Here is an 18,514-nt window from a genome sequence, read left to right as displayed (position 1 = left end):
CCTGGGGCCGGCTTCAAGCTAAAAGTCAAATATCCCCTTTTCAAAACAAAAGCAACTATTCTTGCCTTCCATTAGTTTTTTAACACTTTTGTAAATATGGCTCTTGTTTTGAAGTTAACTTGTTTGGAAGTTTTGTCAGTAGCACAAAGGCAGGTCCCCAAAAAATCTCTGAAATGTTGGCATGAAATGTGTTTCTGCAAGTTTCATGGATCAAATAACCACATGTTGAGATTCTACTTGGTCACTTTCTCGCTTAAAATGCTTTCAGAATGTTCAAAGGTGGCAAATTAACGGAGATATTCAGCCTCAGTGTGCTTCAGGTCTTTGTCGTTGTGGGTTCAAAATACATCTTATGAAACTTGAAAGTATACTTCAGTGGGAATGGTCATCATCAGTCATCATCATAAAGATACTTATAGTATATAGTAGACAGTATATACACATTGAGTTTGTAGTGAATGATACAGAGTGCGCTATTTTGAACACAGTCGTGGACTACCCGTCCCTCAGGACCGCGTTTGGCACCCCTGCCCTAATCCAGACTCTATCTGTCTATTCTGTTAAAGAGAAAGGCACAGGGTTACATGGACCATCACACACTTAATTGACTCCACTTGGCATTTAGAGGTGGAATTTAGTCCTTCAATAAAAATACTAAATGGCAATGGGTTTCCAAGTTCACTGTTTCATAATTGGACAGACTTTGGCTTTGAGAAAGTAACTGAAAACTTGTAAAGCCTTGTACAATCTCATGATAAATCTTCACTGCTAAAAAATATGTAAAGCAAGCCCCTACACACACCAATGTAACTCCAAGTCAATCACACTTCTGAAAAATCAACCTGTCCAGTTAGGAATACATATTGCTTATGAATCAGATTAACCTGCTGTTGTGCAAATTGAACAGACAACTGGTGGAAATAAATGTTGATTAGCAATACAACCTCTTTATAAAATGATTTTGCAGATGGTGACCACAGACCATATATCTGGCCTGATCCTTTCTAGTTTTGGTCACTTTTGCATTTTGCCCGTGTCCCAGTAGAGCTAACAGGAGGTGGTGTCTACAATCCACAGAAGTTGCTCAGGTAGTGCAGCTCATCCAGGTTAGCACATTGGTGCATTCTGTGACAAGAAGAATGTTTGCTTTGTCTGTCAGCAAAGTGTCAAGAGCTTTTAGGAGATACCAGGAGACGGGACATTGGCAATTGCGTAATGTATTATTTCTACATGGAACAACTCTAAAAGAATAAATTCAAAGCTACACAATGTAATGAATGGACCAAGGACACTTTAGCTCCTCCCAAAATTAATGCTTGTGAAAAAACCATTGGAAACCACTTTGAAAATCTATTAATACAGAAGTTAGATATTAGCAAACATTAAAACTCTCCTACATTCTAAAAGCCTTGTCTCTTGTTGTTGCCTTTTAAAAGCTTAATAGCTTTTCCTAATCCTTGGCTTTAAATTAATGTACGATTATAAATATTTAATAAAGCCTTACCGAGGGTCAATTATCTAGTAATTAACATTTAGTTTTATGCAATCTGTCATGAAATTATCGTACTACTGCTAATGGAAGTCAACCAAATCAAAGTTGGAAGAGTTTTTAGCATGAATGCTCATATTGTTGCATTTTTACTGAAGAAAATGTTAATGAACTTTTGAGTTTTTGGGTAAATGAGCTTCTGTTGAAAAAGTTATGTAACATGATGTGTCCTCTTGGGAAATAGCAGTGGTTTTTGTTTATTTTCTTAGTAAGATTTATTTTTAGGTCTTTTCATGAATAATATAATATTTTTTACCTGATCAGATATCTCTGTCCCCATTACAGTGACTTTGATACATCAAACAATTAAATAACTACTGTACAAAGTGTTTTCCAGAAACCATTTATTTATGCACATAGCAGTCAGAGAGATGGATTCAGCAAGTTCTGTAGTATAGTTTGACACAAGCTTCACCTAACACCACATTTATTTTGTCATACCTGAAAGTGTTAACATATTAACAATAACAAATTGTGATTCATTACAATCAATTCTTAGCTGCCTTTTAACTAATATGAAGATTTTTTTTTAACAATTCTGACAGGCCTTCACAAAGGTATGAAAAAATACTTTGGTATTTATAGAATGTTTAGTACTGGTATTTGTTTTCCAAATTTGGATACACTACAATAGTCAATGGTCACTGACATTGTTCAATAAAAAATCCTGAAATAAACATTAAATAGAAAGTACTCAGAGAACACTGACCTCCACAATGCCATAGCAGTTCACTCATTTGCATTTTTACCTAAATGGTAGATTCAGGATAATGATCTGAATCATCCCCAAAATCTAATCACTTGTTCCTTATCCCATTTCAGATATTTCCTCAAAATATCATCAAAATGTATCCATTGGTTTTTGAGTTAGTCAGGTCACAGACAAATAAATAAACACTGGCAGAAACATAGCCTCCTTGTCTGGAATACGTTTTTTTTTTTTTTGTTTCTTGCTGACACATGTACAGTGAGAAATTGTCTATGGAGGGAAGCTAAAGTCTGAGCCATGTGCTTGTAGTAGCTATACAGTATGTCCATTCTCAAGGTAAATGTCAAGCATGCAAGCAATGGAGATTTAGCCACAACCTGAACATGGATCTTCCAGTATTATCTTTTTTTACAAACTGAGCAATAGAAGACTTTATGGCCCGAGTATTGAATGGCCTGTCATGAGCCTGTAACATCCATAATTGATTGGTACACCTGCGAAGGCAAAGTGCTTACTGACGCTGCTCTTTGTAGCATGTCCAAGGTTTGTCCAGAGGAATTTCCAAGGTGGTACAGTGAGCTGTTGAGATATGATGACACCCAGTCTAAATAGAGACCACCAATGCATGCTCATGGCACATGGCAGACACAATGTGAAACAGTGTATTGTATTATGCCATGTTTCCCATAAGAGTCACGTTTTCCATAATATTTTTACAAACACTGTCTCTCTTCCTTCTAATCTTGTTACAGCTGTGTTCTTGTACTTTAGTAAAAATGCTTGAGGATTCAACTCCTGTGTTCAGTAATCTCATCATGGACGTGGCAGATTCATGATAAACATGATCAAATTCAAGGACAGTCCAAGGAAGTGCTCAAGGCTGTTCTCCTTCATCAGCCACTGTTCATCAACATTGACATATAGGAACACCTGATGGAATGTGTGTGCCACAATGCCTCTGTTTTAATGCTGTTTGGGTTTACATGTTTGTGAGTAATGCAAGCTTTTGTATTATTTCATACAGGAAATGTCACGTAGGAAATGTCTCCGTCTCAATAAACACTGCCTCTGCCCTTTTCTCTCCAGGAAGAATAAGTAACCTTCTCACCTCTCTCTTCCTTCCTGTCTCATAAAAAGATTTACACTTTGACCTCTCTTGTTTTAACCCCTCTATCATTTTCCAGATGGACCTCTTGAGATGCCCTTCTTTCAGCTCATCCCCTCTCAGAAGCAACTTGTTTTTCGAGGAGACCGACTGCCTTTGCAGTGCACTGCCTCTCACCTCGACCCTTCAGTGGAGCTTCGATGGCGTCACAACAGGAACATGGTTACCACGCAGGAGGACCGGGGCATCTACTTGGAGGAAACCCTTCTTCACGACTGCTGCCTGCTTACCAGGTACACAGAACACAAGGGGATGGGAGGGGGATAAATAAATGAGAAATTGCTTGAGAATGTGACCTGCAAGCTGATGAGATATCCATTGAGCCGGTTGCATGCACACACACACACACACACATACACACACACGCACACACGCACACACACACACACACACACACACACACGCAAGGATAATTTTCTGTATTCATGATAAGCAGAGACACAAGCATTCAGCTGACTACACCTGTATTGAATCTTTTTGCCTAGTCACAGACTTAGATGTAATATATGTACAAATAACAAGGGTAACTAGAATACTTGCATTTCCTGGAGAAAATGCAAATGAGGATACAGGTGCTGGCTGGTGTTGTCAAACACTACATTGGCATTAGCCTAACATTAACATTAACCTAGCATTAGCATTAATGTTAGCCTAGAATTAGCGTTAACCTAGCATTAGCATTAACATTGGCCTCACATTAGCATTAACATTAGCCTAGGCCCTAGTATTAGCATTAGCTTTGCCTTGCATTAGCATTAGCCTACCATTAGCATTAGCCAATTATTATCCCAACATAAGCTTAGCATTAGCATTAACATTAGCTAAGGATTAGCATTAACTTAGCATAACTGCGCCTCTCTATCTTAACAAGCTATCCACTCTAAAAATGAAAGGTCAATGCAGTTACACAACAAATTTGTCATTAGCTTAAGTTTAAAAGTTAGAAATCACAAAAGCGATAGCATACTGTAAAAGCCAGGAAATTTTTTTTAAAACGTTTTGATAGCTTATTTGTCAAAATCGGACGGTGTAGGTGTAATAATGTCCCTTACTCGCTATTTGTCACTTACAAGACTTTTGATTTATCATTTATTCTTTTTGCCTTTGATAAGGATCTGAAAGGTTGGGGCAGAATTGGTTGGGCAGTGCTCCAGCAACTCAGAGCATTCTACAACTCATCTCTTAGGGTTCCCTACCACACCGTCTGATCAGACACTAAAAGGAACAAATCCTGACTCACAGCCACAATGATAAAACAGACCAGCAACAGCATCTCTTCACACATTACAAATATTGCCTCAACCCCCATCCCCTTCCTGTCTTTGTTTTCTTTGTGGTTTCCCATGCATAATGTGTGAATGGGCCTCCTATAGGGTTTTAATATAGGTATTTGACATAATGCTGGGACAGCAGCCTTGAGAGGCAAAAGCTAGTAGTTACTGATTAGTTTACCTGCTGCCTGTTGTGACTCAGTCTATATCCAACATGAATATTGATAGTGCGTTGGAAGTAATGTATTTTATATCAAGAACTGGGGCCTCATTTATAAACGCAGCGTACGTACAAAAGAAAGCGTACGCCACATATAAGCAAAGTTTGGGATTTACAGTATAAAAAAAAAAAACCTGGCGAGATAATGTGCGCACCTCCACGGCAGCTCTGACCCTGCGCTACGCACAAAATCAGGAGAAACGGGAAACTCCGACGCCAACAGGAAAAGGATGAAATTAAAGACTGCTGTGTGAAATTAATAGAATTTGTGTGATATAAACAATAACATTGAACATTTCACAACACATAATATTTACAGGATGCATTTGTGAAAATGGAGGAGGAATTATTATACTGACCCCTCAGGGAGTGAGTGACGTACACGCGTCTACAAATACAGTTTTATATTATTAATAATAATAATAGTAATCAAAATCACATGATCATTGCACAAAACTGCTGATCACTTGGCTGCAACATCTGTAGCTGTTATAAAAAGGAACACACTCTAATGCGTAAAGACGCACAGTGGCTTATTTGGCACTGCTGGAGGACGAGGTGCACGGGATACACCGGAGGAGAGGATCTTCAAAGACTAGCGAGATCTATAGGCAGGACCCACACATTGAGTGAAATTTGTTTTATTTGCTTGATTTGCACCTCAGTCCACCATGAAATTTGTATTAATGAATATTCATTCAGGGCGTTCACCGGGCCATTTATAGGCACCGTATGGGTGGAGCAAGGTGTTTTCTCACGTGCGTCAACTTTCCACATTGATTTTGATTTAAAACGGAAACAGGCGTGGGACGTACGTGCGCCCTCGTTTATAAGTCGTAAACAAAACTGTTCGTACGCACTTTCTGGTTTTCAGAGTACGCCAGCTGAAGTGTGCTTACCTAGGCACACTTTTATAAATGAGGCCTCTGGACTCCTTGTTTTGGAGTTTTTTTTAGCAGAACACAACACTAGCTACTTCACACTACTTTTTCATTCTGTTTCTGGGACAATGCACCATTCCCTTGCCAGTAAACATGTTACAAAGTCAGTATTTTATCCTTTATTATGTACCTGCTCATAGGAGATCAAAGATCTTTGCTTTGACAGCAATACTGTAAAAGATCTGATTAAGGGGAGTCTAAGCTCGGATGGCGAAGTCTCAGTGACACTAGTAGGGATTTATATTTGATCAAGGTATATTTCAGTTCAAGTCAGCACAATGCGTTGTCACCCACTCATCACCACCTTCTTTTAAAGTTGTGTTGTGAGTTCTAAACAAAAAAATACACAAATGCTAATACAAATCATTAATTTCCCCAGTATTCATAGAAAATATGATTTTTAGGTAGATAATATTACTAGATTAAAATGCTAAATAAACATAATCTTTACACTAATAACTGAAGTTAAAGCTTTACCAAATTGCATTGCATCACACAGAAAATGACCTTCCATCATTTTAATTAACAGACAACTTTACTTAATGTTATTGTTGGTATGTAATATAATCTTTAAACACGTCATTATTTATTTACAAAGGACTTTGTCCATAATCGGACCGATAGCGCTGCCTCCGGGAATTAAGGAACTTTGTTGATTATTTGGTCCCTCCTCCATCCTTAACAACCATATGTCAAATGATTCTCAGCTACTTACTAAATTGCTGCTTACTACTTTGCTTTACCGATGCATAAGGCGTTTAAGTTCATGAGCTGGGTGATGTCGCAAAATGTATTGCAAATTACTCATTTCTTTCTGCACCATATTTTTACCTTGGGACAAACTGCCCCTGCCCTGCCCTAATTCACAAGTTTGCAGAGACAACATGGTGACAGACAAGTGAGTCCAGTGTGTAGCAGCAAATACAATCTGCAGAGAAAGAAAAAATATTATAATATTTATTTATTAAGTATAAAATTCTCATACATTTTGTTCAAAGTGCTCCAGGACATTGGCGTTAGATCAAAGACACTTGCATGTGGGGGTGCAGTCCGAACGTAAACACAGCATGAAACAAAGGTGGAAAGTGATTCAAACGTGACCTCCTTTGTTACTTTTTGCAATCTTCTTAACACTATTCACCATCCATCCATCATGCAACCCACTGGCTCCTTTAGAGTCGCAGGGGTCAACTGGTGCCTAACCCTGCTGTCATCGGCCATTCACTCCTACGGGCAATTTAGAGATTAGATCACTGGTTCAAATCCAACCTGGACCATCACCGTTGGATGTTGAGCAAGTTCTCTAACCCTAACTGCTCGTGTTGTATGTCTCTTGGGATAAAAGCGTCTGCTAAATTATTTTGTATTCATGTCATCTTGTCCTGTCATTTCCATCTCACTTTTTTTTCTTTTTTACAAATCTAGCTTTGTAAAGAGATAGACCTAAATGTATTGTCAATATAATTGGAAGGCTAGTAAGATTTGAACATTGCACCTCCTCTAAGCTCCACCCCTTGCTCCTCTTACCATCAGTGCATTGTCCAAAGCCAGGCCCTAAGAAACATTTCACGGATCTGACATGACAGAGAAAAGCCACCTTTGTAAAAAAAAATGATGACAAACAAAGAGTCTGACATTAACAATAATTGTTTTGTACCAATGATGGCATTACCAGTGAGATTATTATTGCTATTGTTTAAGGCTTGACAGATGTTTACTCTCATGGAATAACAGAATGATAATCAAAATAATGGAATGGAACTTTTCAAAGCCAATGAATGCCTTATCGATAGGTCAAGGTTTCTTATACTATAAAGTCACTTAAATTATGTTTTATATGTGCGATACGCACATTGAATGTTATTGTTTACGTTGGACGTTCCCGCGCATGCACTTTATGCTGGAGGGCAAAACAAAGCGTGTTCAGAGTCAACGAAACCTAGCATCCTACATTTTTTGGGTTGATTGATCTGTCCTCTGGGACAGATAATCTAACAAAATGAAGCCAACAGATTTGTCAAAATTTAGAACTTCTTTGTGCAGAGAGGTACAGCACAAAGCTAACTGTTGCTAAATATATGCTCCCCAACTCATTTCAGATACCTGACGATCTGTGGATTGACAGATTCACAAACGGCCTCCGGTTCAGTATGGAGACATTTACATGTATTTGATTAACACACCAGGTCTTTACACAGCAGAAACAACGAAGGCATACAAGTCACTTGATGGCTTTAACTTTTTTGTGTCTGGAAATGTGGGGCAGATAATGTACCACAGTAATGAAACAATGAAGCCTGAAGTGCAGCGTGATGACATCACAAAAGATAACTACAAAAAAAGGGCGCCATCAGGTGTGGATCTGCATGGATAAATGACATGGGTGTCTTTTATCTGCCCACTGTACATGCAAAGCAGGGTAAGGACTCATGATTACATAATTATTATCATTATCATTCAAAATAAAAATCTAAATCTTAATCAACAATTACAATACAGCTGTAGGTCTTCTGATTCCAGTTTTCTTTATTATTTGTAACTTTATTAGTTGTGACAGATGAATTACAATCTTTGTCACGCAATGTATTGACTACTGTATATAAATTCAGGCTCGGGGAGGCTTGCAGCCACATTTTCTGCTGTGTTGTTCAAAGTTGAGGCAGCAGTAAAGCTAGGACTCAACCATCAGTCCAAAACAAGCGCAGCATGTCTTTGGAACTGCTGCTACAATGATAAGGTATAAAGCCTCATTTTATCTGCGTGACATATTTGTAAAATGCTATTTGGAGTACCAATATAGGTAGGTTCTATTAAACTTTAATATACAAAACAACTGTGTTAAATAAACCAGCATTGTTATAAAGTCTCAATACTTTCACAGGTTGCACCCAAACGTGTGTCGAACTTTAAAAATCCAAATTATGGCAAGGCGTTAAAGGCAGGACCTAGAAGGACAACGCCTACTTTCCAATGAGATTTTGATAAAAGAATACAGGTATCCTGGCCAAGCCATGCCCCCAGTATGTGTAGTAAAAATATATTCTATTTTAGGTTCTATTACACATATTCTTATTGTCATCATATTATATAACATCTTACAAAGCAAAGCATTTCTCATGTAGAATGTAATGAATTTGCAGCTTATTATGATGAAGGACTACACGTCAAAGCCTCTTGTCATGGAGGCAGAGCTGATGCTCCAATGTCAGCTTGTCCTGAAAGACGTCACTGTCACTGCGGAACAGTCCCCCAACTTGGAGGCTGCAACAAGAGGGCTTTGTGGAGACAACATCGGGTTGGACAAATTACTTCCACAGTGGCCCATGATATCAAAACCCTAAGGGAAAAAAAAAACAGCCCAGCTAACTGTCTGGAAAAAAATATTTAAAGATGTTGAAAATAACATTTCAATATGGTATGGTGTGTCATGTATGAAATCCACAAAAACTTTGTGTTAAGGGATTATGGAATGTTAGTGGATGACACTTGTCCTGTATTTGCTGCCTCACCTGACAGTGTGAGGTTCTGTTCATGTCGTGGTGAGGGCTTACTAGAAGTCAAGTGCTCATACACTCAGAAAGATCAAAGTGCTGGAAAAGCAGCTCAGTCTGACAATAACTTTTATCTTCGTCAGGGATCCTTAGCATTAAAGGACAACCATAGACATTATATATGCACAAATTCAGTGACCGCTTTATGTTTGCAAACAGTCAGAAAAATGATCGACTAAACACAAAATAAATAATAAAAAACATATTCAGAGCATGTTTTGAGACGCTTTAGAGTTATTGTCAAGGTGTTGTTTCTAAGAATATTGTTTTCACATTACAATTGATAGTTGGTTCACAAAATAAATGTCTGTTACATTGAGACAATAAATGTTGCTTCTTTATACTTGATCACCTCCAAGTTTACTTCACGAGTCTAGTGAAAAAATTGATAGATCCGCACAACTGTGATGCTCACCAAAATGTATTTCTCACCGGCAGAAGTATCATTCCAGGCCTTAGCTCTGACACACCTGCATATATGCATGGGATAATTAGGTAATGTGATCAGAGGGGTCACAGCTATGAGACTTGCAAGATATATAACAGTATAGATGTTTGATATAGTTGATCACATTATACTCTAATTGCAGAGATTGTAAAAGAGGTGTGAATTGGCACATCTAAAAAAGCGGTGGACCAGAGCAACCACAACATAATCTAAAAATACCAGAATTATAAATTTATTTATATGCATGTGCATATATAGACAACATATATATACAGATATTTACAAAATATATACAAGAAATTCAGCGATTCCCCGGGGTAGGACATTATCAACCATGGCAACACTGCTGCAGGGAAGGTATGGCGTCAACATCTGTATATTATTTATTTCTGTTCTTTTTTATATAAAAGTGGGACTTCAATTTTTGAGTATTTAGTCGTTTTTAAAGTTAGGCTGATGAAAATAGACATAGTTTGTCTGCCTTTCGTCACTGAAAGAATTTGTATGAGTGACTTTTCATCACTAGTATTGTTGCTGGTGTACGTGAGATTTATATAACTAAACACCCCATGAAGCAGTCTCTCTTCTGTTACGGAATTTGATTGTATAGTGACAATGAAGCTTCTCTGTAATCCAGAATATTTTCATTTGAAAAGCCACCTCACTTCATTGTGAAAAGCTTTTTGGGAACTTAATAAGACTTTTTGGATAAGCTGCAAAAATCTCCAAGTCGACCTAGTTTTCACTGCAAGTACTTGTAAATATTGTAATAAAGTCACTCCCTGTTATTGTGTGCTGACACAATACCGGGTGACTATCATTTTCTTCTTCTCTTGTAAATATAAATGTTTTCGTTGATTCAGGAATAATTTTAAGCCCTTACAAATTTTCTTTTTCATATCAAGACTGTCACTTATAGGTCATTTTACTGATGTTAAATTTAGATTTATGCTTGCAATCACTCTCCAACATTTGTTGGCTAGTTTGGGTTGATTCAATATTCATTCTCGTAAGCAACATTATGTAAACATTTAGTTGAACATCAGCACACAGGCATAAATGTTCCTAATGAGTCCTTAGAGCAGCTAGTGCTCTACAATGATGCAGTGTTACCGTGGATGTAGGTCAGTGCTTTGTGTGTGGTTTCTGCCCCTGCTTCCCAGATTTCCTCTAAGTGGACTCATTTTTTTCTCAAATGATTCTCATGTTAAAGTGACTTTTTTCCCTCGAATGGAGGTTGTGCTGCAGGATGGTATTCTCTGCTCTTTTTCCTGTTTTGTCTGGGGGCAGCATTTGCTCAGCTGATTCAAGTGTGATCAGGCTGCAATGATAATATTTTCAGTGAGGCTCTGTGTGCGTGTGTGTGCGTGTGCGTGTGTGCGTGCTCATTAGAGAAGGTGTTTAACAGGATTTAAACAGATGGCACAGGCTCAGCTATGATGTAACTGTTCTCACTGCAGACTATTCATGCTCTGGGGGAAGTGAAGCTGATGGGTCATAAACTTGCATGCACGTAATTACACGTCATCGTCATCTTCAGCGCACATTAAATAAAATTTTTAGGCCGGGCTACTGGACTCAAAACGTCGCTCACTTTGTTGTTGTTGTTCTTTTTCTTGCATACACTTGTTGCTCCAAAAGAAAAAGAAAAAAGAAAGTGATTTCTCAGGGTGGTGTGTAGCTCAGTGGGTTGAGCGCCCGCCCCATGTACAGAGGCTATAGTTTCTCACCTGCAGCGGGTCCAGGTTCGATTCCCGGCCTGGGACCCTTTCCTGCGTGTCATTCCCTGCTCTCTCTAACCCCCTTCCTGTCAAGCAACTGTCATATAAAGGCCACTAGAGCCCAAAAAATCCTTTAAAAAAAAGAAAAAAAGAAAGTGATTTCTCATTTATCTAAATATTACGACGGTTGTGGTACATAATCATCGGCACGTAAAATTATTATTATTTTGCTATTTCGGTCAGAATTGAATGGATTTCTTACTGTATTTTGGCATTCCTCCAAGTCTCTCCCCCGCCATTCTCCCCACATGCAACTTCCTCCTCCTCCTCTTGTGCATGCCGAGTCTCACCACTTGTCCCGCTTTTTGATCGTTTTCTCTCACCATCACGACACTCTCAATAGTCCACTGAGTAGTCCACACATGCTCTGGTAGCACCATTTTCTGTCTCGTAAACTCCTTTCCTCTACCTCTGAGCTCTGCCCAACATGGATGATCTCTTATCCAAAGGTGCGCTTCTGCCACCTACATGGCACCAGTGGTCGCTACATCATGATACAAGTTAGATATCCACAAGAGAGCTTTGTCACACTGTCTCCTAGCAACCCCAGCCGAAAAACACAATTAACGTCTATAGACGTCTTTGGCAGTCAACGTTAATAAACCAAAAAACATCTATAGACGTTTTTGGCAGTCAATGAGTTAACTGCCGAAACCAGCAGGCTGCTTTAATTGTGAAATATACCGGTATGCTACTACATCCCGTCACCGAATTAGCTTAACTGAATAGCAGCTTGAGTAACAACACTACACACTAACCACTACAAATTACTGCTCAAACATGAACCATTCTAACACTACGTTTTAAGTGCATAAAGAAATGCTTTTCACTAGACATGACATATGTAGAACTGACGTACTGAGTCAGGTGCGCTATCATGAACACACACATACTGCAAGCACGCACGCTCTGGTTTTCATTCACACTACATCAACATGAGTAAACACCAACAATATGACAAACTATGTAAAGGTGGGTAATCACGCTTTCATTTACACACAAACATAACTTCTAGTTAACACTTCACCGCCAAAGCCCACAAGTCAGCTCGTCAACAGCTTTCTGCGTAACACCCATTTGGAATATCATTCTGATCTGATCTCACGTGAGTAAGTTCACCTCTGGCATTAACAGCGGTGAATAACATATTCCTCACACATCAGACATGGATAAAGGAGACCTCCATAAATAGCAGTACTTATTTATCTTTTAACTTTGGGGCCTTTTCTACAGCATTGCATGACGCAGCTTAGCTCTGCAGCAGCTTGTGTGTGTGTGTGTGTGTGTGAGACGTCATCGCAAATTTATTGTTGTTTGTTTACAGTGGCGGCGCAGCCCGGGAACAACCGATAGCAGAATTGCAAAGGGTTTTCGTTAGCGATTCCAAAAAATTGTTTGACTGGGAAGCGGTTTCCAAAATGAAACCATTAACGATGCGCATCCCTACCCATTACCCCGTATGAGTCACGGGGGCCCCCAGGGGTCCCATTTTTCAAATGACTACTCCTCTGTTAGTTCTCGTACGATCGGATTGCAGTTTGGTATGAATACTCTATGAATGAATGTGATGAGACACTGAGAGCCCTTTTTTTTAATGGAGCACAGGGGCCCGGGGGCCCACCACTATTTCGGGTAATTTCCAATTCCATAGGAACATAGTCGTGTGATATATCGTTTCAAAGGTAATTCAACAAATATTATGATTATGCCTTGCACACCACCCTCCTTTTTTCGGCACTTTCCATTAAAGACATTTTCTCATTTGTGAGTCAAATATTGTGACAGCAAACGGCTAGAGCGATGTAACGAACAGGACGTTCGTTACGTGCACTTGCACTTTACACACACAGCACTTTTATACTCACTAGCACTTTTATGCACACTGCACTTGAAACACGCTAATTTGCACATATAAAAGTATTGCACACGTTGGTCAGTTTTGGATTTTTTATTGAAAAGATTTGTTGTTGTTGCCCGTGGGTCCGGTCGGGATGCGTCGCCTCCGGTAATGGCGGCCGGTCCTGCGGAGGCAACGGGATATTTAGGATTGGGATTGTGCAATATTATGTGCCATGTTTTAAGAATTAGTTGATGCTTTAGGTGTTGCGTGCATGCGGTGAATGTTTGGGTGTGTGAATGTGTATCTGTGTGAGTGCAAGCTACTTACGTTTCCTCTTGTGTCCAGGGTGGCGGTGTCTGGCCAAAAGATTCCCCAGGGAAACAGACGCCGCTGAAAAGCGTTCCGGGCTGGACCAAGGGGTGGAAAAGCTTGGGGGTGGCTGAATAGGTTTTAACCGGTTTTAGGATGTAGTTTGATTCAGTTAGGTGATTTTGGTTGGGAGTTTATTGTAGTGGGGTTTTTCTTTGTTTATATTATGGCTATGGGTTTTATTGGAGGATTTGAATGTGGTTTTATTTTCTACACCTGCTTAGCTTTTATGGTTTTATCCAGTTTAGTGGGAGGGTATTTAAGGCACCTGATGCCCTCACTCTAGGTTCTTTCCAACAGCTGACTTCTGTTGGAAAGAACATTTCTCAGCCAACCAACATTTCTCACCCAACTCAAGCCTGACTCATTAACTTAAATTGTAGGCCCGAGCCCGAAGCAAACCCGACGTAAATTATTATTTTATTGAAGATCCTCACGCGGAGAGAGGGGGGCTCACACACGCACCGCAGCTCTGCCCAAAAGGTAATGTAATGACGTGACTCAAGCCGTTATCACAGTTTTACAGGCTTTAATGGAGGTCGTAGTAACACGCTAAAAATAAACAATCAAACACACAAAGAACCGTCTTACACCGTCATACACTCTCACCTCTGTGGGAACAGAATTGTTCACTAGTCTTTTTCCCGCTTACGCCCGCCCTTTCCCCATCCTCCCAGCCAATCAACACATGTAAACAAAAACACACATTGGCAGAGAAAGCTGCACGTAACCATGATGCCTTCTCGGCCATGGGAAATCTCATCATCAGTTAACCACTGAATATACACAAGTGGAACATAACCAGAACATAGAACCCAGTCCGTTACAGCATAGCAGACCAGACCATTTATTAAAAAAATTATATTTCGTAATGAAGATTTAAAAAATAAATAAATCCTAATCCTAACCCAACTCTAATGCGTGACATCTCGGCCCGACTCAGCCCGATTTTTAGGTTGGGCTCAGGCTGGGTTCGGGCTTAGTTTTATTGAATATGCAAATTTTACTGTGTACTATTTGTGTGCATTTGTTTAGTCTGTCAATGATTAATATTGTTAACTAATTGTTTCATTTATGGGTTAACCCCCGGGACAGAAACAAAAGAGCAGTTCATTGTCCAATAGGAGGTAGGAAAACAAAAGTGCATGGCAGAAACTCAAGGGAATACGGAAAACGCAAGGACACGAAAATTCAGGAGTAAATGTTCAGTGTCCAGTCGCACATTCTCTATTTGTGCAGCTGTTTGATAGTGTGGTCATCAGCTTCACTGCCTCACAATATGGGATCCATTATGAGTCCACTATAGCTATTATAATTATCTAGGGCCCTATTCTCCCCTAAGTTGGAAAATCTGTGCAGCTGCACGATATTCTCTCACTCCTGACTTCATCCTAGATATGCACTCTTGCTGGAGTGGCCCTTATACAGTACATATTCTCCCATGGACCAATGCTATTCTGAACTTGGAATGAGTCAACCACCCCAGGAAGGTGAAACATTATAATGCACTTGAAGTTTGGATGTAGTTACAATTTACGCCGTACGTACTAATAATATTGCAAAAGAAACTCCCAGAAAGCTTTCAAATCTATTCAAACTGCCACTGGCACCAAGTATGTTTCTTTTTTTCTTTCTTTCTTTCTTTCTTTCTTTCTTTCTTGCTTATTTTATAGACAATATTATGAACCTTTTGAACATTTTATTCTCATTCCATTGCACCATGTATTGATCTGAAATGAACACAAATAGTATAATGATGATTATCAATCAGCCAGTTGTGTGATCGCTTGAATAGAACAGGGTCAGGCCAGCGGTGGGGTGTTTTGGATGGGCTACAACACCGCTTTAGTGGGGGCTCCTGTAGCTTTTCACCAACCACTCAGAAAGGGTTTGAAAAAATGTAATTTCTGCTACTTGACTTCCGTCAAAGTAAATTATAAGTAACCCTAATCCTAACCCTTTTTGCTACTGGTCGGATGAAATACAGATCAAGACTGGACGTTAAGTTACAATTCAGAAGCGGAGAAAGAAGAAGGGGGTGTTTCTGTTTTTGAAGGGGATGTACCCGCTTACAAACTAAAACGCCCCTTTTTGCTGCTGGCCGGATGATATTGCTTGAGTTGGAGACACCCCACCCATCCATCCATTTTCTTACCCGCTTATTCCCGTTTAACAGGGTCGCGGGGGTCTGCCGGTGCCAATCTCCGGCTCTCATAGGGCGCTTGGCGGGGGTACACCCTGGACAGGGCGCCAGTCCATCACGAGTTGGAGACACCTTTAACGTTAATTGAAATGAGAACCTGTGGGGAGGGCAGAATAAGTACAGTAAATCCACCGGCATTTTTAATATTTTCACCATTTACCAGTTAAAGGTGGGACACAAATTAGTGTATTACATTTCATCATATAGCATACATATTTTATCTGTTCTGTCCACTCCTTGTCATGGGAGGGCAGTGTGTCGGGAAGTGCTCGTTAAATGAAACTCTGATGGAGCTCAGACTTCTGTCCACGCTGGTCAGACTGATGTCCAACTATTTTCATACTTTGTACAACATATAGCCTCAATTTGATCACTCTAGTGTAAATAACAAATAAAACAAGCTGTCATCTATGCAGAGGTTGGTGACGTGCACATTAGAGGATTGACACACATATCTAGAAATGATGCTCGGCCTCAGGTCAGGTTAGCCACATCAGGTCAATAAGGCATTGAACATTTCAAATTTAGAACAGTTTATTATGCAGGAAACCAATGGGTTTGTTTTACTTGTTGCAAACAACATTTCCCGTTTTCTTTGTATAAAGCAGGGCGCTCTGCGGGAACCCAGACACTTGTCACATGCCCACCTTGCACTATTTTCTCAAACCTGCAGTACTCGACAACATGCAGGCTTTCGAGTTCACACAGTGGTGATGACAGATGTCTGTTGCATATTTAGAAAGATACAGATCACAGATAGCAGTTAGTGATGGGACTGACAAACTCATATTTGACATTTCCCAATGCGGAAACATTGAAGGTTCCTAGAGTTGTTAATAAAAGTAGGCTTTCCACACAAACAAATGTAAATGTTTTGTTAGTATGTGTGGAAAAAAGAAGAGATTTTAACTTGGCTATAAATATGTAAATGCATGTCGGGTTCGGTCAAATGCAGTCAGTCCGTACTCTAATGGACATATCTTCCATGAATTACAGACAGACAAAAAAAAGACTTTGTGACATAGTCTGCCTGCAAATTAATCACATTTCACCTTCATTGACAGCCTTACACAGGCTGGGTCTATCTATGTGTAAGGAGTCTGGATGGGAGAATACGTGTAAGAAAAATGTGCATAACTCAATGCACGTAAAAAAAAAGCACAAACGGGTAAATATGACTTAATGAAGCTGTGCAGAATGTCAGATAAAGAGTGTCTGGAAATTAATGTATTATTCAAATCAGAAAAAAAAAGTATATATATATATATATACAGTATATATATATATATATATATATATATATATATATATATATTTTTTTTTTTTTTTTATATATGTATGTACTGTATCAAAGTGGCAGTGCCATTTTTCAGCTTTTTGCGGAGTGGTGCGAGTGTTGTTTCTACATTGGATCAAGTAGAAGAGAGAACCAAGGCAGTCACAAAGTGCCAGTGTTTTATTCCTTTAATGGCTGCCCCACATTTGAAAGACCGCCAAATGGAGTCCAACCACAGACAAAAGGTGTGTTTTCTGTTATTATTGCTACTCTGCCATGTCTCTGTACCTACAGTTTGTGTCTGCGTGTTTCTTTAAAAACAAACAATGGCCGGCATCCTCTGGAGGCTGCCAGAAGACCCTCGACCTGGCGTTATGTTTAAAGTAGTTAGACTTTTATACTTTGTTTACATTTTTCACGTTTATATTAAAGAATAAAGTGCACGTTTAGAAACCATCGTTTTTGATGTTTGCTTCCAACACTATACACACATTTGGGGGCATAAGTGAGTAATATTCCTGAAAGAAATTGCATCTCAAGATGCTTGAGACATAAAACATTGTTTACTGTGGCATGGCAATAAATTGCAGAGTGACACGTTCCCTCGACGCAGACCTTTTTCGGTGAATCACGGTGTCACGTTGCCGCCGTAGCTCGTGACACAGCAACACGATTTAGTTTTTAGAGATAAATGGAGTACTAAAATAAAATTTTAAAAAACAATAGATATATGGAAAGAAGAGGAAGATTCAGTGAAGTGAAGTATGGGTACATACATGAAATTGTTTCTCTGTGTTTTTAACCCATCTCTGAGGAATATTGAGCCTCCACAGATTGGAGCCCATGGGACCTGTTTGGTTAGGGACCTCAATCCTTACTCGTCTACTTCTTTAACCCCTCGGCCAGTGGTTCCCAAACAGGGGTACAGGAGCATAAATAAATAATAACGAATGTCACTTTATATTACATTCATTGTTTGGAGTTTGTAGATTAAGTCTTAGGGAACCAATGTTCGAGACACAGTTAGGGGTTTAGGAGAGTCCGCTGTTCCACAAATGAAAAAGCACATGATTAAATTGTATAGAAAATACTCACAAAAACGCAAAGGGACCAAAAAGATTGGGAACCATTGCTATAGACCACCATATACCTGCATTACGCATAGGTTCAGTGTTTGCTATCTGACTGAAT

The 18,514-nt window shown here is 39.4% G+C and overlaps 1 protein-coding gene across 1 annotated transcript in view; it reads left to right on the top strand.

Moving 5' to 3' along the window:
- Positions 1-18,514, top strand: part of adgra1b (adhesion G protein-coupled receptor A1b) — a 264,689-nt gene that overhangs the window by 50,081 nt on the left and 196,094 nt on the right. Inside the window, exon 7 of the mRNA XM_028469085.1 lies at positions 3,443-3,656. Coding sequence (XP_028324886.1) covers positions 3,443-3,656 — 214 coding nt within the window. The remainder of the gene's footprint in view (positions 1-3,442; positions 3,657-18,514) is intronic.

This window comes from Gouania willdenowi, chromosome 15, assembly GCF_900634775.1.
Source record: "Gouania willdenowi chromosome 15, fGouWil2.1, whole genome shotgun sequence".
Lineage (NCBI taxonomy): Eukaryota > Metazoa > Chordata > Actinopteri > Blenniiformes > Gobiesocidae > Gouania > Gouania willdenowi.
The sequence above is the reverse complement of the archived record's forward strand: the minus strand, read 5'-3'. Positions and strand labels throughout refer to the sequence as shown.